At 35.7% G+C, this 22,508-nt stretch overlaps 1 protein-coding gene and 1 long non-coding RNA gene across 2 annotated transcripts in view; both read left to right on the top strand.

The window, feature by feature from the left end:
- The first annotated feature begins 3,197 nt into the window (after positions 1-3,197).
- On the top strand, positions 3,198-6,522 carry LOC149798883 (uncharacterized). Its single transcript, XR_016421041.1, has 2 exons — positions 3,198-3,954; positions 4,104-6,522. It is a non-coding gene; the product is annotated as an uncharacterized LOC149798883 (long non-coding RNA).
- A 13,967-nt stretch (positions 6,523-20,489) lies between these two features.
- Positions 20,490-22,508, top strand: part of LOC149798884 (putative ATP-dependent DNA helicase HFM1) — a 182,908-nt gene continuing 180,889 nt past the window's right edge. The window contains exon 1 of the mRNA XM_089958102.1: positions 20,490-20,560. Coding sequence (XP_089814228.1) covers positions 20,490-20,560 — 71 coding nt within the window. The remainder of the gene's footprint in view (positions 20,561-22,508) is intronic.

Below are 22,508 nucleotides of genomic sequence, written 5' to 3' on the forward strand. Positions count from 1 at the left end.
CCAAAATCACCAAACACGTGTGTTGCTTGGTGTACATATTTTTGTATTACTCTTAGTTTGAATATCTATCCCAAAAAAGGGTCATTAGATAGGAAAGTTATTAGACATTGTACCTTGTCATGAACTGCACACAAAAATATAAGAATTCATCAGATTTGTGGAGGCTGGAGATCCCAGATTCCTTGTCCAGTATACAAAGGAAAGTGTTTATTGTATATTTTGGGTAGGACACAACTATTCAGGTTGTTCCTCACCATAAATCATGCATGGCCAATTGATGGCAGGGCTTAAATCATGGAATATTTCCAAAAGGTTGTTTATAATTTTTTTCATTGACTTTATTTTTTCCTTCACAGTTCTGTTATTGCGATTATAACAGTTTTATAAGAAGTTTTCTTTTTCGTGATTTAATGAGACAGAAGTCCAAACCATGTAATTTTATGTTCAGTCTGTCTCAGAAGATTTCAAAGTGACAAATAATTGTTTGCATTTAGAAGTAATACTAAATTTTAAAAAACAACCCACATTCAAGGGGTGCACAGAGATCAAGATTTGGGAGACATTGGTGCCAAAAAATGCAGAAAATTCAGCTTGCAGTGCACAACACTGATGGAATGCATACAATTTTACAACTGATTTTTCCCTGCTTTTCATGAAAATTGGGCGATATAGTATAGTTTCTATCCGTCCATGTTGTACACATTCTTTTCTGCTCTGCAACTTTCAGATCGTTTGAGATTAAAGAAAGTAAATGGTATAATTATGCATGATCATTAGAAGGCATGTTTGGTACCACATTGAAGATCATGTCTCCAATGTCTAGATCACAGCTCAATCTTATTTTTTTTTTCCTTACACTTTATATATACTCCATAAACAGCTGTTTAAGATTAGGGAATGAAACTTTATATACATCGTCATTGGAAGATATTGTGTATCAATTGGTGGTTGCATAGGGATCATATTTCAAGGTCATTGTTATGTCTCAGTATTTTAACTTTCCATCACACTTAATTCAGAGCCATTAGAGATTAAGGGATGAAAACTTTGTATGATAATTATATATTTTTGGTGACTTCTCTATGGGCAGTAAACAATTCAATGAATTTGCTTGTTTAAATGTAGATTTCACTAGATTAATCTATAATCATTGACCACATCACCATTCATACCATTTATACTATTCTTGGCAGTGGAAAAACAAGCTGTTCCTAGCAAGTTTCCATTTAGTGACATAGCTCTGTAACTTTCTTGAGGAGATAAAAAAAAATTGCATACAGTGCTTCTTTGTCTTTGCTAAACATTTCAAACAGTTGCTGAAACATGATTTAAAAGGATCATATGTGATTATCTTTGATGAAAGAGTCTCAGGAAAAACAGATGAATATATATGTAAGATTTTGGAATAATACTGCATGTATTCACAAAGTACAAACTAGATATTTTTCATCAATGTTCGTTCGAAGTTCACTGCACCTCATGACAATTCACAAAATGAGATCCATTGTTGGTATTTGGTTTTATTGTTATTATGGTTCTTATCAATATGTTGGGTGAGTTATTGACATGGACTATTGTGGGCATTTTATTCTGGAAAAATACTCATTGAAAAACTGTTAAAACCCTTGAAAATGTCTTGAAATAGAAGTCTTAAGAGCTGTACAATCCCAGTGTGCTACTTATATTGTTAAAGTTAAGCATTGTATTGTAACATCTTATTCATAATTTGTAATTGGCTATGCCAAGTCCCTTACCTCAGCTAAATTGCCCAACAGCTGTAAAGGTGACTGGAGAAAGTAAAGGCTTGTTGGGTGAATTTTCATCAAAATTGATCAATAAGCCAAGCATGGATGCTGTATAAAGCATCAATAATGGTTGTCTGGATGCAAAGAAAATATCACCTCTCAGAAATTGAACATACAGTAATATGCTTGTTGATATGTGAACTTCCAATATTTAAAACTAATGCTAATATGAAAAACTGAAGATATTATATCCTATTCAAATACATAGTGCTTGTTCCTTATGAATAAATTAAAGGCTATTTCAAAGCTCAGTGTGTTTAAAAATCATGGGAGGTACCTCAGGTTTGGCCCACAGGAACAAATTAAAGACTGTTTCTAAGCTCTTTGTGCTCGAACTTAATTGAAGATATCTCAGGTCTGGCCCACAGGAATAAATTATTGACTGTTTCTGAGCTCTGTCTGTTTAAAGTTCATTGAAGCTTTCATAAGTCTATCATCTGTACAAAACAAAGACTCAGTTTCTGAGTGATAACATCATTTTTGTCTTTTCATGAACAATTGAATAGTGGTGTCTTTGTTTGAATAAGATTTGTCTACAAGAATGTTATTCAGCCATGGAAGAGTTTAGTGAATTCTGGGATGATTAAAAAAATCTACTGCTATACATTGTCATTTTATGTAGTATGTACCTGTCTACAAGTTTAATAATTGGCAACATGATGCAAATCTTGGTTATGTTCAAAATGGTGGATTGGCCAACCCTCAGTCTTCCCTATACCGTGGAATTAGGTGTTTATGTGAATATCTTTCTTATAGCATGAAATTAGGTTGTTTGTTTAAATATCGTACTTCTAACATAGAGTTAGGTGTTTATGTGAATATCTTTCTTATAGCATGAAATTAGGTTGTTTGTTTAAATATCGTACTTCTAACATAGAGTTAGGTGTTTATGTGAATATCTTTCTTATAGCATGAAATTAGGTTGTTTGTTTAAATATCTTACTTCTAACATAGAGTTAGGTGTTTATGTGAATATCTTTCTTATAGCATGAAATTAGGTTGTTTGTTTAAATATCGTACTTCTAACATAGAGTTAGGTGTTTATGTTAATATCTTTCTTATAGCATGAAATTAGGTTGTTTGTTTAAATATCGTACTTCTAACATAGAGTTAGGTGTTTATGTGAATATCTTTCTTATAGCATGAAATTAGGTTGTTTGTTTAAATATCATACTTCTAACATAGAGTTAGGTGTTTATGTGAATATCTTTCTTATAGCATGAAATTAGGTTGTTTGTTTAAATATCGTACTTCTAACATAGAGTTAGGTGTTTATGTTAATATCTTTCTTATAGCATGAAATTAGGTTGTTTGTTTAAATATCTTACTTCTAACATAGAGTTAGGTGTTTATGTGAATATCTTTCTTATAGCATGAAATTAGTTTGTTTAAATATCGTACTTCTAACATAGAGTTAGGTGTTTATGTGAATATCTTTCTTATAGCATGAAATTAGGTTGTTTGTTTAAATATCGTACTTCTAACATAGAGTTAGGTGTTTATGTGAATATCTTTCTTATAGCATGAAATTAGGTTGTTTGTTTAAATATCGTACTTCTAACATAGAGTTAGGTGTTTATGTGAATATCTTTCTTATAGCATGAAATTAGGTTGTTTGTTTAAATATCTTACTTCTAACATAGAGTTAGGTGTTTATGTGAATATCTTTCTTATAGCATGAAATTAGTTTGTTTGTTTAAATATCGTACTTCTAACATAGAGTTAGGTGTTTATGTGAATATCTTTCTTATAGCATGAAATTAGGTTGTTTGTTTAAATATCTTACTTCTAACATAGAGTTAGGTGTTTATGTGAATATCTTTCTTATAGCATGAAATTAGGTTGTTTGTTTAAATATCGTACTTCTAACATAGAGTTAGGTGTTTATGTTAATATCTTTCTTATAGCATGAAATTAGGTTGTTTGTTTAAATATCGTACTTCTAACATAGAGTTAGGTGTTTATGTGAATATCTTTCTTATAGCATGAAATTAGGTTGTTTGTTTAAATATCGTACTTCTAACATAGAGTTAGGTGTTTATGTGAATATCTTTCTTATAGCATGAAATTAGGTTGTTTGTTTAAATATCGTACTTCTAACATAGAGTTAGGTGTTTATGTGAATATCTTTCTTATAGCATGAAATTAGGTTGTTTGTTTAAATATCTTACTTCTAACATAGAGTTAGGTGTTTATGTGAATATCTTTCTTATAGCATGAAATTAGTTTGTTTGTTTAAATATCGTACTTCTAACATAGAGTTAGGTGTTTATGTGAATATCTTTCTTATGAAATTAGGTTGTTTGTTTAAATATCTTACTTCTAACATAGAGTTAGGTGTTTATGTGAATATTAGAAATTAATCGGTAGATGTTGTGATGCATTATCTAAAAGTAAAAATGTTGAAAAATTGACAGTATGGTAACTGACGAAAGGACTTTCCATATGTCTAAATCTATTAAGCTGTACTCACAAGGATGTAAGGAACCTTATAATCACTAATCACTCATTCACAGGTGTAAAAAAACAAACTTGCACACATTATTAATTTTGGTTATTAGAGATTCAACAGTCTGATATAAAATAGATTAATTGTAGTTCTTGCTTGTATGTCCATTATCATTTAGATAATAATTTTTGCTCATTTTTCTTATATTTTTTTAATTAAACATTTTCCTGCCTGTTGCAAACTAAGTGTCATGTTTCCACAAATGATGTAGATCTATACAAGCATACCTTCTGCAAAATCTTATAGCGTATATATGAACTGTATGTGCAGAAAGTTTTCATATTACTTATTTAGTGGCATTAATTAGAACAAGGCACGGCAGGTGAAGTATGATGAATGAGTATCAGATTGCTACAGTCAGGCATTCGTGGTTGGCCCAAATGAAAAAACAGCTACTCGATGGATGGCAGAAGATAAAGAAGATGTAAGGGACAGTGGAGAATACATTTAAGAAATCCAAAGAGTTAAAAAAAACATTAAAAAGTAAACAGTTTTTCATATATACTATCATAGTGGGGAGCTGTTGTGACAGTGGTTAGCATGCTGAACTCAAAACTGCAAGGATGCTGATTTAAACACTACCATAGGACCAGCCTGGGTCAGCTACTGTGGTGTGTCCTTGAACAAGACACTTTAATTGCCTTGGCACTAAATAGCCTACTTGTGGTGCTGTGCTGTAAATCACCACACCAAAAGTAATTTTTTGTGTCAAATTAGGAAGCTTAAGCAACATTTGCATGCATCAGAGATTATCTCCTCTTGTAACGTTCTCAGACCTTATATTCCCTCTGTAGAATTTTGAATGATAAAACAATGATTATCAAAGATTACTTTTATGTATTCCATGAAAAACACTAAAAAGCATGTGATGTATGCCGAGTTAATACGATAATGAGATAGTGATATATACCATCCCAGAATATGGAAATTATATGCAAGGCATGCTACTGACAAGTGCTAAAGACAGTTAACTTGGAAAATTATAATATGCTGATGTGATTGCTTCCCACAGTTGCATATAATCTTGTGTATAAGTTCTGTGACTTCAGTCATTGGTGATATACCACAAATAATGTCTGCTGCAGTCATAATATCACAGCCCTGGCAGTAGACAGTCATTCCCATGGCTTGTGCACAATACTAGGTGGGTGTCATGTTTGAACTGCATTACATGAACTCAGTGAATTGCCTGCTACCACACAGTTATTATGATCGAGTCGGGCATCGATTGTTGGTACTATTTCAACATTGACTATATCTAACCTTAAAGAATATTTACTTGTCTTACTCATCAACTTGTGTACACATTTTTTATTTTGACTAGGCTTTCACAATCAGATCCATCACATTTTCTTTTACATTACAAGAATGACTTTTTAGGGCTAATTTAGCCAATGTTTAAGACGAGTATAAAGTACCTTTCCCACATTTGTGAAGACCTCCAGTTTACGGTACTGTTATGCATATTTATGGTTATATTTAATATTTTGCAGTTAGATGGCCATGCTGCCACTGAGCCATTAAACATTTCTGGTGATAATACTGATAGGACAAGTTCATAGTTATGATCCCCTGATTGTCCATCTTTCCAACTTGGGTATCTGCAACATAATTTGAAAGGAATTGTTAGATTTTAACCAAATATTGGTTGTAGCTTTATATGCAAACCCACCATGGAAGTTAACACAGAAAAGCAAAGTGCCATCAGAAGGCCATTTCTATTTGATCGACGTGTTTTGTCCGAGCAGAGATATGCTGATAATGTTATTTATGTGTAATTTTCAATTATTATATTTATAATAGGATAATCTGCAAATTATTTACTTTACATCAGAGAAATGATGGCCAGAATTATTTACTTTTACATATATAAATGCCTTAGATGTTGGTGCATATTTGTATATTTAAGAGGTGTTTTTTTTTTTCAATTGGTCTCCATGTTAGTACTTGTTTTTACTGCTTGAATGTACCTATTGTAGAATGGTCAATACAAACACACAAATATATATAAATCTTTAATCTTGCTTTTGTCTCAAAATTATGTGCAGGAAAAATGCTGTGTTTAAGTGCATTGGATAGTTAATTTTTGTTCCAAGTTTGCTTATAATTTTTTAATTTAGAATTTTGCTCAGTTATGTATGGATAAAACTCTGTATTGGCTAATGTGTTTGTTAATGACAGCTTTTTAAATAAACATTTTATCACACATACTTTTTTTTCCTTTTGAACCTTTATGATTTTAAAAAAATGATATGCTGACATTTTTTTCCCCTTTACTTTCACATCAGAGTTGGAAACAGGAAATAAATATTTGTCATTGTTCCTAAGGGCAGAGACTTAAGGAGCAACATACAGTTTTGGTAACAAAAGATAATATCTAACCCAAACACTAACTTCACTGTGGGTAATGAATATGAGATAATACATTCTTGTCTATAAAAATGTCACATACATAATTCAACATCTGAAACACATTCAGATACTTTTTAGTTTGCTGTCTATAATACTGACTACTCATCCGTTCAGATGAAGTCAAGTTAGTTTCAAGAACAGGTTTTACTTAGTAAATGCATTAAGTTCTGTCAGCTTATCCAAAATATCATTGGTGGATGAGATGTTGGCATTCACTGGTTAAGGAAATGATAACCCCAGAGGAAATGAGCATCTCCTTGCTCTGCACTTGATGAAACTTGGCATCAAACCCATGAACCAGAGATGCACAGCAAGCATGTTAGACCTGCATCATCCCACCTGCAATGGAACCGTTTATAATTGAAGAATTATGTCCCCTTACTGTCAGGTCTTGGTAGTAACAATTCATATCCCTGCTATGCATAATACCTGTCTAAATATTAAGAAGATTCTTATAAACAGAAAGTATATATTATTGGTTTGTCTATGTTTTAGCACAAGCTGTAAATAAAAACACTTTGTGTTTCATTTTCATTGATCTTCAACGTCCACAGTTTTAATTAAAAATTAAGTTTGTTTGCTGCATTCAGATTACAATATGATTTTGGTTTTATCATTGGCTGTTTTCTAACATTGATTTGCATAAAATTATAGTTGAAGTACTTATTTGTACATGTACATTCTTGTCATAAAAAGCTCATGTACATAATTCAACACCCTAAAACAATCCATGTACATAATTAACACCCTAAAACAATCCATGTACATAATTCAACACCCAAAAACAATCCATGTACATAATTCAACACCCTAAAACAATCCATGTACATAATTCAACACCCAAAAACAATCCATGTACATAACTCAACACCCAAAAACAATCCATGTACATAATTCAACACCCTAAAACAATCCATGTACATAATTCAACACCCAAAAACAATCAATGTACATAATTCAACACCCTAAAACAATCCATGTACATAATTCAACACCCAAAAACAATCCATGTACATAATTCAACACCCAAAAACAATCCATGTACATAATTCAACACCCTAAAACAATCCATGTACATAATTCAACACCCAAAAACAATCCATGTACATAATTCAACATCCTAAAACAATCCATGTATATAATTCAACACCCAAAAACAATCCAGATACTTTTCAATATGCTATCTTTAATACTGCCTACTCATCCATTTTTCAGATGAAGTCATTATCCAGATTTATTAATCTATACACCTGTCTAATTCTTGAGTTGCCACATAGCTTTCCAACTTGTGTACATTTTGCAGTGCATAGCAGTTGGAGACCATATCACCAGTTCCCAGTACTACATGTATTATTGTTTTCTTCTTTCTTTTTCTGAATGAGAGACCATACCTTGTAAGCATCACAGTGTAAAATGAGAAAATCTTTATTTGGGTGCTTTTTAGGCTGAAGTCTTCCAAGATTTCACACCTAATAAACCATTGCTCTAATTTATTTGTGAGCTGGTAGATGGAAAGTTTGTGTGACATCTACAGGTCACCTTTTTTCCATCTCCTCACAATTAGGAAGAAAAAAAAGCCAATGTATATATTTAGCTTCCTCAACCTAGACTAATGTTGTTATAGGGTTGAACACCAGTTTTCAGCACAATATAGACTATACATGGCGGTCAGTATAAATGGTGGAGGAAGAACCTTGGAAAGAACCACTGACCCGCAAGAAGCTACTGGTAAGTTTTCTCACCAACCCATATTGGCCGAACCCGAGACTCGAACCAACGCAGACAGAGTTGAGATGGCAGTGATCCGTAACCGTGAATGCTTTAGACTACTTGTCCACTCAGGATCCCACCTAAACTAATAGCAAAAGGATTTTTAAAAAAAACACTAGATGTCAAGGCTAGTGGTAAATTTCTATCCTTTTGCTATCAGTATACAGTCCAATTAGATATTGCCGTTGTCTTTAATTGAGTTGACTATTCATTGTTAGGAGGTTGTTGCCATCATGCAAAGGCCTATGTGCAGCCAGTTGTGACTCATTTTCTCAAAGGAAGCTTCCACTTACATGTGTTCTCTTTTCTCTCTTTCTTATCTTGCAAAAAAGAATTTAGCTGACAATTGACATTGTAGCCACAATGTAGCATTTATCTGTACTTATGCATATATGCTCATAAATGATAGACATTATGTTTTAATTGGAAAACAGAGGAAAACCATAGAAGCATGCAATGTTATGTTTCATGATATATAAATATGAAATAAGCAAATTCTACTTTTTGTAAGAAATAATTATGGTTTATATTGGAAAATCTCCAGCTAAGTAGATGTCAATTGGGGTTCTGCATCATTTGTAATAGGGTAGGAGGTGTAAGAATAACATGAAGAGGTGTTTGGAGTAATTATGCCTCGCTACCATTTTTATTTTATACTATTTATGTGAATGCTTAGCAGTGAGGGTAAATAGCACATAACTTAACCAGGATTAAAATAATTGTGCAGGCCCCCATGGTACACATGGCAAGAAGCATCATATCTTGCTGTGTGGGTCATGTACCAATTCATAATGTGTCACAAGGAACTTAATGATGTGTACAATGACTGCTTGTACCCGAAACCATAAACATTTCAAATGATTGTCTGAGTGACTGTCAACGTGATTTGGTGAACAAACAGGGTTTAGTGGGGAGTAAGTCTACTAAAAGCATGAAGCTTGTTCTCAGTTTTCACAAAAGAAGGTACTATATACTGAAACCTCCAGCTTTACGTTAACATTGGAATGTAAGTCACCAAGGTACACCTGTCATTAGAGTTTGATGAAAGTGTGTGGATGGCAACACACATTCAGAAGAACACAGACCTATGAACAAAGGCAAACTAAGAGTTCAAGAAAGACTTCTTCAAAGTGATGATTGACTGTCTTTGAGAAGACCATGGTAAACCGAAGAAAGTGGTTATGGATGGATCCTGTGAAGCCTGAAGGTGAAAAAGACAAGCTCCATCAACAAATTGTCAAGCAAGCATTTCGGTTACGGAAACTCATTGGTGGGAACCTTGTTGATATCCATTCCTCAAATGCCGACTTTAAAGCTCATCCATCACATCTATAGAAGGGAAATAAGTTCTGATCTAAGAAAGCACCTCATGTACAATGTCTTCTGCAAACATATAAGAACACGCTACGAAGATAATGCGCACCTGCCGAGAGCCTGCTCCTGAGCATCGGGACTGCTGATGTCCTCCATATATGGCCAAAGATGTAGGCTTCTATAACACAAGCAAGGATAATTGCTCTGGAAGCCCCATTACCAAGGTTATCGGTCTTCGCTTCCAAATGTACTCCATACAAATCAGAGGCCACAAGACCAGAACAGATATATCTAAGGCCAACGGTATGTCGAGGACAAATAAGGGCCTATACAGGCATTGAGTGCTTTCAGAACAAGAAAAAAGAGTTTCAGAACTCCATACACAGCGACCACCACAAAATGGGGATTTACTGCACAATAAGACAAGCAGTAGTTCATTGGACACCAACATGTCGATTTCGCCACATGGTATTATGACGTGGACATATTGTCACTGTCACATTACACAAAAGCAACATGCCTGGGTGGAGGAGTATCTCAACGACCTCTTGGCCAGCTAAGAATCCCACTGATGGGTGGGGGGCAGCTTTATACCTTAAGACACAAAAAATCTGTAGTACTAGCCATTAAGCTACAAATGAACACTCTTGTTCCGACTCGATAGCGAATACAATTGTCTTTGATTGATGGGCTCAGACTTTATGTATTGACATCGTACACGACGGGTGGCGACTTCCCCGCCCCCCACGTGGTTCACTGCCAGCAAAATCCAAGCCAACCCTAAAACGTTTCAAGCACTAGTTGTGAGTTAAAACACATCCGATATGAAGCCTGTATTCAACATAAGCAGTGCGGTCACAAAATGTGAAGAAATTGCTAAACTGCTTGAAAATGACATTGGCTATTAACTGCAATTCGATTTACATATAAAACAAAATATGTGAGAAAGCTTCAAGGCAACTGTCCTGAAAAGTATTTGTCATAAGCTAACTAGACTCAACAAACTGGCAGTCTTATATATAGTTATCCTCTCCAATTTCAATTTCTGTCCCTTTGTATGGTAATTCAGTGACATGAACACTATTATACTTAAAAAGAGCGTGCTCCGAGATTTCTGTATAATGATTTCGCAAGCAGCTATCATTAACTTTTATTTATGGCAAAAATGCCAACTCTAAATGTGCGCAGAGTTCGGGTTATGGGTCTGGAGACTTTCAAAATACGGAGCAAGCGTCTTTCCAAATGTTTGGACTAATTTAATATGTTTTAAACACAATAAACATAATTTCAAATATTAAAATATTTTAGCTGCTCCAAGAATTAAACCTCAACATTTGTCAAAAAATCTTTTAAATATGCAGCTTCCATTATATGGAATAAGCTACCGAATCACTTTAGAGAGAAATCGAATTTGAATTCATTTAGATCTTTGATTCTATCCTGGAATGGTGAACAGAGGCGTAGCTATCATATTTTGCGCCCGGGGACGAACTATAAAATTGGCGCCCCAGCCCCCTCCCCGTTTAATCACATTTTTGAATATTACCCTTGTTTACTTATTATAATGTAACGTTGTAAGCCTCATTTTGGCGCCCCTGTACCTTGGCGCCCGGGGACATATGTACCCCCCTGCCCCCCCCCCCCCACAGCTACGCCTCTGATGGTGAAGACTGTAAATGTAATATCTGTAAATAATACCCTCACAACATCCGCCATGATGACACCTAATGTTTGTGATATCGGTTGTTGTTTATCTGTCCTTATGTCTTAATCAAGCTCCTTACGTTTTAAGGAAGGCATAAACAGCATCGCAGCATGCTTTTTAGTCCAAATTTGGTGCGCATTCATTTGAAATTTCAATTTAGGCCAACCATTTTTAATAACAAATCTGAATTGCATGTTTTCGTTTATCCAGATACATTATTCACTTTTACTCATAGACTTTTAAAATGCTTTGCTTGCTCAGAACTCAATTTATGCGTTGTTTGTTTTGTCCAACGTCATCGTAGCTTATTTTGAATTATTGTTTTAAATCATGCCAACGTCATATAATTCTTATTTTATCTTATCGTATCTTAATGGGTGGGAGTTATCAATTATCCAGCCGATCATGAGTTCTGTTACAGACGTCTGATGATCATCGAACATCCAACTTCAAGGTCACCTATCAATGCTCGATAGTAGTAGATGGGGATGATATAGCGACAATGGAACCCAATGTTAAAATAGGATGCTTGCACTATGGCGACAATAGGAATTTAACATGGGAGTGGATTGGGTTTGTACAGCGACAAGAGTAATTTAACATAGGGAATGTTTAGCGACAAGAGGAATGTAACAAAGGGCCTGTATAGCGACTAGGGAAAATGGAACATAGCGACAAGGGATTGGGACTGTATTGCGACAAGGGAATTCAACACAGTGACAAGGGATTGGGACACTTAAGCGTCAAGGGGACCTTGATGTTAAAAGTGGTATATCCACTTTGGCGTCAATGGGAATTTAACATGGAGTGAATGGGGAAGTGAACATAGCAACATGGGACTGGGACAACCTAGCCTTAATGGCACTTTAGTGTTAAGGGGAATTGAATGGATTGGGTCTACATACGGACACGTGAGAGTTTAACATAGGTTGGGTCTATATACGGACAAGGGAAATCGAATGGATTGGGTCTGTATAGGAACAAGGGGAATTGAACATAGGGATGTAGAGTGACAATGGAATGGAACTGTCTAGCAACAATGGGAAGTTAACATGGGGAATACAGGACGGGCACTTTGGCGATAATGGGACTTGACCATGGGAATACTGGGCCTGTATAGGGACAAAAATATTGGGTTTGAATAGAGACAATATGAATGATGACGTCACGGTACTGCTATAACGCTTGGCGGGGCGGGACATATAACTTTACATAACGCCTGGCGGAGCTGGACATAGCCTATAACTTTATGTAACGCCTGTCCAATGTCCAGTATCGTGACGTCATCATTCCTATTGTCCCTATACAAATCCAATATTTTTTGTCCCTATACAGACCCAGTATTCCCATGGTAAAGTCCCACTGTCCCCAAAGTGCCGGTCCTGTATTCCCCATGTTAAATTCCTATTGTCGTTAGACAGTCAGTCCCAATCCATTGTCACTCTACATCCCTATGTTCAATTCCTCTTGTCCCTATACAGTCCCAATCTACTGTCACTATACATTCCTATGTCCTATACAGACCCAATCCATTCAATTTCCCCTGTCCGTTTACAGGCCCAACTTATGAAAAATTCCCATTGTGCCTAGAGTGGATGTAAAATTGCATTCACCATATTAAATTCACATAGACCTTTTTTTTTCAATACTAAAGTTCCATTGAGGCTAGGGTGTCCCAATCCTGTGTCGCTATGTTCAATTCCCCATTCACTCCATGTTCAATTTCCCATGTTAAATTCCCATCGGCGCCAAAGTGGATATAAAATTCCCATGTTAAATTCCCACTGACGACAAAGTGGATATACTCCTTTCAACATTAAGGTCTCTTTTTGACGCTAAAATGTCATATTCCCTTGTCGCTATGTTCAGTTTCCTTGTTGCTATACAGTCCCAATCCCTTGTCGCAATGTTCCATTTTCCTTATACAAACCCAATCTGCTCCCATGTTAAATTCCCACTGTCGCCATAGTGAAAACACTATATTAACATTAAGGTCCCATTGTCGCTATATCATCCCCATAAACTGCTCTTGATGGTAAGGAACGTTTCCTGGACCAGACCCTAAATAGCTTGTATATAATATAGGTTAAGGTCCCTAGAGCTGTAGCGTGGCTGGTGCCATACAGAATGTGAAGCTGACACATTACCCGCGGTTCAAGTGGCTCTAAACAAACTGATGGTACACAGGCTCGGCTATGTACTGAAATAGCGCACACAAACCCTCCTTTCCGAGAAACTCATAGGCCTCTGCTCGACGCTTGGTTCCAATTCTATTGCTTTCTCTAAACGTGTCCCTAAACGAGTCTTCGTCTTTGTAGTATCCATGCGCTAATGCCAGATTGGACGCTAAAATAGGCGAACTTAGTAAGGACCGCTTCCTTATGCCAGACGCCAGAAAGATGCAACCGTCGAACAGAAAGAGCGCGGTGGAAACCTTCTACATTTTAGCAATGTGCTAGAAGCAGATGATCCAGATCATAGACCAAGGGTGGACTAGCATTATGTATCTTAATTTTAATTGCGTGCTTAACCTTTGTCCGTGATTTTAAGTTATAAACAGAATGTTGACATAGTTAACTTTTATACCTTATTGTAAGTGGTAAGCATGCTTACGTAGCAAGAGTTCAAGGTCAGTCTTGTTTACAATTAGATTAGATTAGGGTTTTCCATTGGAAATCTTCTCATTCTACTACGATGTAAGTCAAGTGAAAATGTATATAAATATGGATTTCATAACCAAATAATTAATTGTTTTTAGATCAGTTTATCATATATAATTCGAGAGGAATTGTTTATTTAAACTATTTGTTCGAATTACCAAACTGGCTTTTGGATTATACACACTACTTTGGATTATTGTGAACTCATTCAATGACATTCTTGTTTTCATCACCGTGTTACATCAGAACATTCAAGACTATTGGAATTATTTATGTGCATTCAGTACTTTTGGACTTGTGATTGGGCATTTGGGTTTATTTGCTAAAGTACGGTGCTGTTGAAGTTCACGTGTCCTTTCTTTATTTTTTAAGATAAACTTCACTAGTACGTTTTTAATAACGAACCGTTGATGAATCTAAAGAAATTGAAATGAACGAGTTTGGTGATCTTCCTAAAAAGATCTCCCGAGGAACCTGAAATAGTAGGGTATATATTGATCGAACCGCCTACAGATCATAATGAACAGATTTTGGAATTTAAAGGTAGTCTGTACGACCTTGGTGCCAATCGTCCAAAAGCAGTTATAAAGAACTTCTTGAAAAACGCCAACGTCTTCTTCGAGATAAACAGTATTTAAAAAAGCGCCTGTTGAGAGACCAAAGGTAAGGATCAAGAGCGCAAAAAACTACTGTTATTTAGACAAAAGAGTTCGGCCGACACAAGCGGCATTGTAGATTCCGAGCCCTCGTTATTCAGGTGGGACCCGTGATTATAGTTCTCAAAGAGTGGTGGCATCCGAAGACACAGTGCTCCAAGAAAGGCACGTTCATACTGATAGTCTCATGTATCTAAAACTTATACGTCTAGACATGTTACTTCAAGCGCACTGTGCCTAGCTTGTAGATAACCTCAGAAAGCTGACGGAACTTGAAGAAAAATAACATAGCTGCAGAAAAGAAATCCTGACCGAACTGCAAAAAGATGCAGATGAGCACCAGCAAAGAGAAGACACACACTGCAGATCTGGAGTTAGAACGCGGTGCACGGCTAGATTTTATCAGCGATCAGAGAGAAGCCCTCCACAGCAAATTAACTGGAATAAGGAGACCACTGACATAATTCTCCACAAGGTTACGACCCATGCCGAACGGCTACTAACACTCTTTCGTGGAAAAGGTATCAGAATAGACTCGATTCTCACGACGCTTTTAACAACACTTTTGTGCTCGCAGTCAAGACGGAGGTGGTACAGCGTCACCTCGCGTCGTCCGGACACTTAAATCTGAGCCCAGTACCGCCAACGTATGGGTAAAAAAACATTTGGAGTGGCTGGTCGGGATGCCGAAAACGCTCGCAAGAAAGACTTTGGTGGCGATACCTGGTATTATTGGCACTGTTGTGTCATTTCGCGTTAAACCATCTGGCAATGCCATTGGATGGCTGTCCAGACATCTGGTGGTGCTTTTTTTTTTATCACGATCACGTTCTTTGCCTTTCTCCGTTCTCATCTTAGCACCTGCAAGCAGAGCAAAAGCTAGTCTTTCATCAAAGAAACCAGAGGTCCGCCAGTCTCAATGTAATAGAGCCCACGATAATTTCTATTATGTCGGCTTCATGGTCCGCAGCTTCCTGCACTTTTCGCATGGGAGGCTGCTTTTTGTGCAATAGTTCAAGATGTCTTGAGTGTAAGAAGGAAATCCTACCTCTTAATGTTTCCTTGACTGCAAATTCTGCATTGTGCTTATGACTTATACAGACCCCTGTGTGGGCATCCGTGTCAAATGTATAATGAAACTGGTACCTAGCATCATACATTCATCTGCGATGAGGATTTATTTTTTCCAAACCCAACTTGCAGCAGAGCTACCACTGTCAGAAACGTCAGAGTCACAACGGCATCAACAACAAAGCATCTGGTGCACATTTTAGACGTCGAATGATGCAAATACTCTCATTTTCTAAATCAAACAAAACAATTAGTTTGAGCCGGTCTTAGTTTGTTGGTGGTGGTATCGAAAGCCACAGCAAGTGCACGTTTTTCCTCTTCGCACCACGTGCAGAAGCGCTCTGCTTGGCGCGTAACCCACGTGATTACACGTGATGCGTACTGCCAGCTTATTTTAATTTTGTGGGAGTTACGTGCTGCTTATTATCTCTCACTGCTCTCTGCTGCTAAGCATTTATAATGTATAAAATACTATGTAATAAAAAGGAAGGCATTGAGTTTTCTCTACTGTGTAATAAAAGGCAGTAAGTTAGTTTAACATGCACAGCTTGAAAAGATGCCATTAGATTGCACACACACATGTTCATCCCAATGGGGTTTCAAGTGAATACTTCTTACCGTGTCCAGTTGATTCCAGAGGAAAATAAGGCTGATCAGACCTCCAATATGTCTAAAAAGTCTTTTGCCAAAGGACATGCATTTGTCCAAATGTTGCCGATTGTAACATCCAATGTGACCATGGTGGTCATCGTCAAACACTTACGAACGCTCATTAATTTCAGAGATGGTTTCAACACGCAACAGTTAAAAAGAAGAAACGGTCTTTTTGGATTTGGAATTTCTTTTCGGCCAGTAGAGCATCTTGTATGAAGAAAGTAGCATAGTAAAATAAACTACCTGAAAATGGCGAAAATGCCAAAAAAGATTAATGTTATTTATTAGAGCTGGGTACCAAGATCAATTTTGTACCATGGTATTTCTGAACATACCGCAATAAGTACTACGGTATACCGCAATTGTTTGTCTACCGCGCTGACATACATAACACGTGCCAAACGTGGTTAAAGGATCATAACTATTTGTAATATTCAACATTAATTAAATGTGACAAATTTTTGGAAGAGAAAGAAAAAGATAATTTGTAACTTTTGTGTCAAGAATAATGAAAACAAACTGTTGATATTATTACAGTCGTAATAATATTCCTCGTGAATTTCTGGACATTTACTTACTGGCGGAAACTACCGACGTACCGGTTCAGTGAGAAAGTGCCGTTGTATATATCACCTGAAAATAAAATACCGCGGTAAACATATATACCGGCAATACCGCGCACCTCGATTATTTATTATTGTAGGACTTTTGTGTTAGCAACTTACGACTTACTGAAAATAATTGTTTTGCTGAAAGAAAATAATATTAATATCCTACATTTTAATGACAGAGAGACTGGTATTTTCCTAATATTTGGGATTTTATTTGAAGACATTTTCGAGAACTAAAACATTCTACGTTAGGACAGCTATAACTATTTCTGTGGCATATCGCTGCAAATCTCCTTCCATTTCACATACATTTAGGATCCTTGTGCAAGCCTTTTCAGCGCCATTAATGAATTTTTCAACATAGAAACAACACGTGTGGTTTTTATTTACTATAAACTAACCACAACTCCACAGTGCCGTGAATGATTTGGGGCGTGAACATTTGCCGCTTTCTTTCGATCGCCATGGTGCCGACTCAAAATTGATTTTACTACTGTACCATATCACGAATGGATAATCATATTACCAAATTCTGTGTGATTCCTTTCGATGTAGAAGAATAAAGACAATGGACGAATGCACGTGCAAACAGATGTACAGATCGACAGAATTTTCAAGACACTCCTAGGAAACAATAAACAATCGTGATAAAAACCTCGATTTTTACATCAGAAATTACAACCATGTTCAAATTGCAGATATCAGTAAGGAGGGGATATGGTAAAAACTGCGCCCCCTTCTGACAGTTTACGTCAATTGGATAAGATTTGATAATTCACAATTTCTAGGTCAATCTTACACAAAAAAACATGCGATGACATTCGGATTACCTAATTTATTTACGAATCAAGTACATTGACCGAGAAATTGCGATTGCACCGAAATATTGTTTTAATCAGTAATTTCAAGGTCAAGCCTAACGTCATCTTATTGTAGAAATAAAACAAGATAGTCCGAATAGAGTGAGCATTCGCAACTTGAGTTGAATCTTACGGATCATAACGTATGTCGATAGTTTCCATTCGGGCCACTTTGGCTATTTACCAAATAAGGACTGATCGAGAAGTTATGAATGTACAGGTGTATAATTATTTTTTTGTCTAGCTTAGTACCCTGGTTGGCTTTCCATGATGCTACGCACACGACATGTTTGATGATGGACACCATGGTCACATTGGATGTTGACGGACACACGACACCAATTCAATTCTCATATTAAACCTAGGAAAACGCAATTATATTAATAACTTCGAATTTCTGAGTGCTCATGATCAAACTTATATTTATCAGTATGGATACATCCTTGATGACAGCTTCTGTGTGGAGAAAACCAGTCCAAATAAGGGTTTCTTTTCTTACGGATTTCAATCGAACAAAAAGAAAGATTTTCCTGCAGATTACCGTGTCGACATGTACCCAGGCACACATTAGTATTGCAGAAATAGGGACGATCTAATTTCTGAATGTAGATTGAAGTTTCATTTTTCGCGGAGAATATTTCGGTGAACTAACTGCATGATTTTATTTCATCTGTAACTTTCTGCGCCGACATACATACGAAGTATTTGGTTGTCTCTTCAAAATATCCGAGGTGGTCAGAATGACATCGTAATATCGTAAATTAAACTAAATAATTTCTGGTGTATTTAGGAATTGGTCGCTTTCATTTACACATTATGAGATTGTAGACTTCACTTAATACTTCCATCGGAAAATGAAGACTTGAAAACTTGCAACAACAAAAAAATACCATATTGATGATGTTGAAAGCACGGCAGGTCAAATGGGCATGGGTAATTTTTCCTTTTGCAAAAGCACATACTAAATAAATTTTTTACAGATAATTTTGTTTAGTTCAAGTAAGTGTTAAGATGTATATTCGATTGGCCTTGGCATGCCATCCCAATAAAGCAGAGGGGCCAACCGATTGGAACTACTTTTTTAGACTCTACACCGCCAAGCGGGTTGCGCAAGGATACCATCCAAAATTAGGTAATCGCAAGATGGCAGAGGTTTTGGTTTGGTGACAGAGATGGTTTCGTATTGACATCGTCGAGATCATGACATAAAATAACATATGGCGGAAAAAAAAATAAAACAATAAAGTTCATCATTCAGAATTCTTCCTGATTGACATGTTTTAATTGCTCTTGATTTAAATTTTTTATTTTGTTTACGTTTTTCAACTTTCATTCGACAACGTTTACGGTGCAGTGTAGCGCCCCAAAATTTTTAAAAGCATTGTTTTCTTTTCACATTTTTATTTATTGGAGCCGGTCCAGATGGGGATGCAAGAAGTGTTTTCAGCATCATTATTCTTTTTTTCATTCGCGGGTCTCCGGGTATCAAAGTGGTCTGAGTATCGGCTTCCAGGTTAGACCCGTGCCAGCCTCCGATTCATTGACGGATAGTCCAAATTTTTGTAAACAGCCCCTCTGAGTCAAGTGGGTATGTGAGAAAGCTTGCCGGTTGCTTCCCATGGGTCACTGATCCTCCACCGAATATAAACGGCTGGCATAATATTTGCGGAGACACTTATAATTGGCCTTAAATCCACAATGACAAGTCTATCAAGGTCCCAGTCTCGTTTAACCAGTCTGCATAAAATGGGCCTGGTTACATTTTGATACCGAAATTACAATCGGATAAACCAGTGCCTTTTCCGCCGTTATTTTTCGACTTAACGGAACTGGCCAGGTGATTCCGATTAATCTTTAATTCCAGCGACCAGTCTCAGGAGCAAAATTGCGTCTGCTAAGTTTTCATTTTTTAAGAAAATAAGATGTACAATCATCAAAGTGAAAATTACGAGGTAGATCATCAGAGGTATTGCTGATTATATTTTAATTTGTTTGATCATTACTTTTTTCTTCAATTTTTTTTTAGCAAGGGACACCTGAAAATCTCTTATGTTGTCAAGTGACCAAAGGCACTTGATTCTGGGGTAAACTAAAGTGTACACTAGTGTCAAGTGAATCAAGTGCCAGTGGTTTATAAATAAAGAATTGTTCTGCTGTCGTTCTTGTTTCCGTTTGTGTGTTATAAACTTAGGATAGTTTGGGGGATGCTTTTTAACAAAATCTCCAAAAGTAATGTTCCTTCATGTATAGATTATAATATATGAATTCAGAACCCCACATGATTCTTGTCGAATGTACTATAACAGGTTTTCATTTGCATAATATGCATTCTTCCACCTATGACCTGCGTATTGATGTCATAAGTGGGTATAAAAATAGATGCTATTATTTGATTGGCTTAATTGTTTCTAATATCAATGCATATGTAATAACACAGACATCTTTATGGATACCAAACAATCATGAAGATAGCATGGATGGATGTTTCCAGTGCTGAGTGCAATTTGTGTTGTGTAAAGAGTAAGTTGACACAGTATGTCATAAAAGTGTATGACGAGAAACATTTGCCTATCCACCAACATCTGTGATGAAAAGTTTGAAACTGTTCAGTTTTTCCCAAATGGTATGAGATGACCCAACCCCACTTTTGTAAAAAGTTTTGTAAAAATGCAGTTTTCAGGAAAATAATATCCTTACTGATTCCTTTGCTTTCTCTTATTTTCATGGTATTGTGGCCTCTTTCAAGCTTGGTTTAAGGCATGAAATAATTATATTTGAAAATTAAAATTGTATCTTTGCATGAAATACTTATTCTAGATTCCAAACTTGTATAGCTTGAGTGTACTGATAACATTGTAAAAAAAAAAAAAAAAACCACCTTGTCTAAATCCAAATGTGAGGAGACAATGCCAATTTAAAATGCTAATTTAAAAATATGCTGAATATTTACTTTCCTCATATTATGCTTCAAGCACAATGAAAATAAAATTAAGTAACATGGTTGAAATCCCTGAAGGGAATGGATTGACAAAGTTTTAGATTTTAAAAAATATATTAAAATGTTTTTATTTGATTGATTGTCAGAACATTTAAGTTTATGAATACTGCTTATATACTGGGATTTGTTAATTGATTCATAACTTCTGTGACTTTTGCATAATTGATTATGTATAAAATGAGAGAATAGATGTTACTCTTGTCTTGAAGTCATGTGTACATGTAATTTAAAAGTGAATTTAATATTTTCATATATTTAATACTCAGGACAATTAAAAAGCTGTGGCATGCTGAACTGACAACCATGCAAACTGGATGCAGTCAGACATTCTCTGAACAAATAACTGTTTCAGCCAGGTGATTTTGTTCACTTAAGAATTATTTTTGTTACATATGAATGATAACAGTACCAACAACACCTTGGCGGGAGATAATTATAACAGTGCTAAAACCAAGAAATTTCTTCATTTGACATGCTGAATTCAAATCACATTGAATGTCTTTTTCAAACATATGCTTTTCTTATAATTTAAGTAAATGCAGTTGGCCCTGAACTAGTCAGAACCCTTAAATATATGTCAAAATGGTATTAGTTTTAAAGATCATGCTTTGATTTTATTTAAGTAAGGGTTAAAGCAGTACTTTATTTAATCTAGTCCTTTGCTCAATCTGTGTTCATAATATAATAGCTGGGTTTTATTTCAGTTACAGAACTGAGATTTGCACATCAGGGCAAATCACACAGGAAAACATGTTTTGCCCTATCTTTGCTTTGCTTTTATGTGTTTGATATGGCAGGTTTGATTTACAATATATATTTGCTTGCAAGACGAGTCCAGTTGCAACTGGACAAACCCAGATCTGTCATTTTATAATATACCAGTAGATCCTCGTCAGTTTTATTTGTTTGGAGGAGTAATAAGTAGAACAGATGACAGGCTCAGATCTTTCACTACACTGTGTGATGGCAGATCAGGGTCTGTGAAGTTTGCAGTTAGACTCAATTGATATGTGAGTATATACTGTATATTTAGAAATATCTATGTAATTTAGAGAGCTTCTTGACCTTTTCTGTAACTGTTTAGTATAATAAAGTCCTTCAACATATGTAGCATTAATACACTTGCACTCATTGTGTACATCATAAATGTATATATCTAGCTTATCTCATTATCATCATCATCATCGGAAAAATTCATAGACTGATATATTGTAACTTTTGTCAAATTCACTTTCTTTAAAATTCAGTTTATTTACATTTGAAAGTTTAGTCCACTTTATTTGTTCGTTTTTTTTTTTTTATTACTGAGATTGCTATTCCTATGCTCTCAGTTAATTTTTAGCTCTACTGGTCATAGTCCAGAAGATCTTATGGGATGCTATGAGTCGTCTGTTGTCCAGCTGTCCATTAGAACAAATATGTATTACTCTTAGAATACTTGGAAGATTGCCAATGTCTGGTTGATACTGAATAAAAATGGTGC

The sequence above is a fragment of the Sinohyriopsis cumingii genome, chromosome 5 (assembly GCF_028554795.1).
Source record: "Sinohyriopsis cumingii isolate HCF-2022 chromosome 5, ASM2855479v2, whole genome shotgun sequence".
Taxonomy (NCBI): Eukaryota; Metazoa; Mollusca; class Bivalvia; order Unionida; family Unionidae; genus Sinohyriopsis; species Sinohyriopsis cumingii.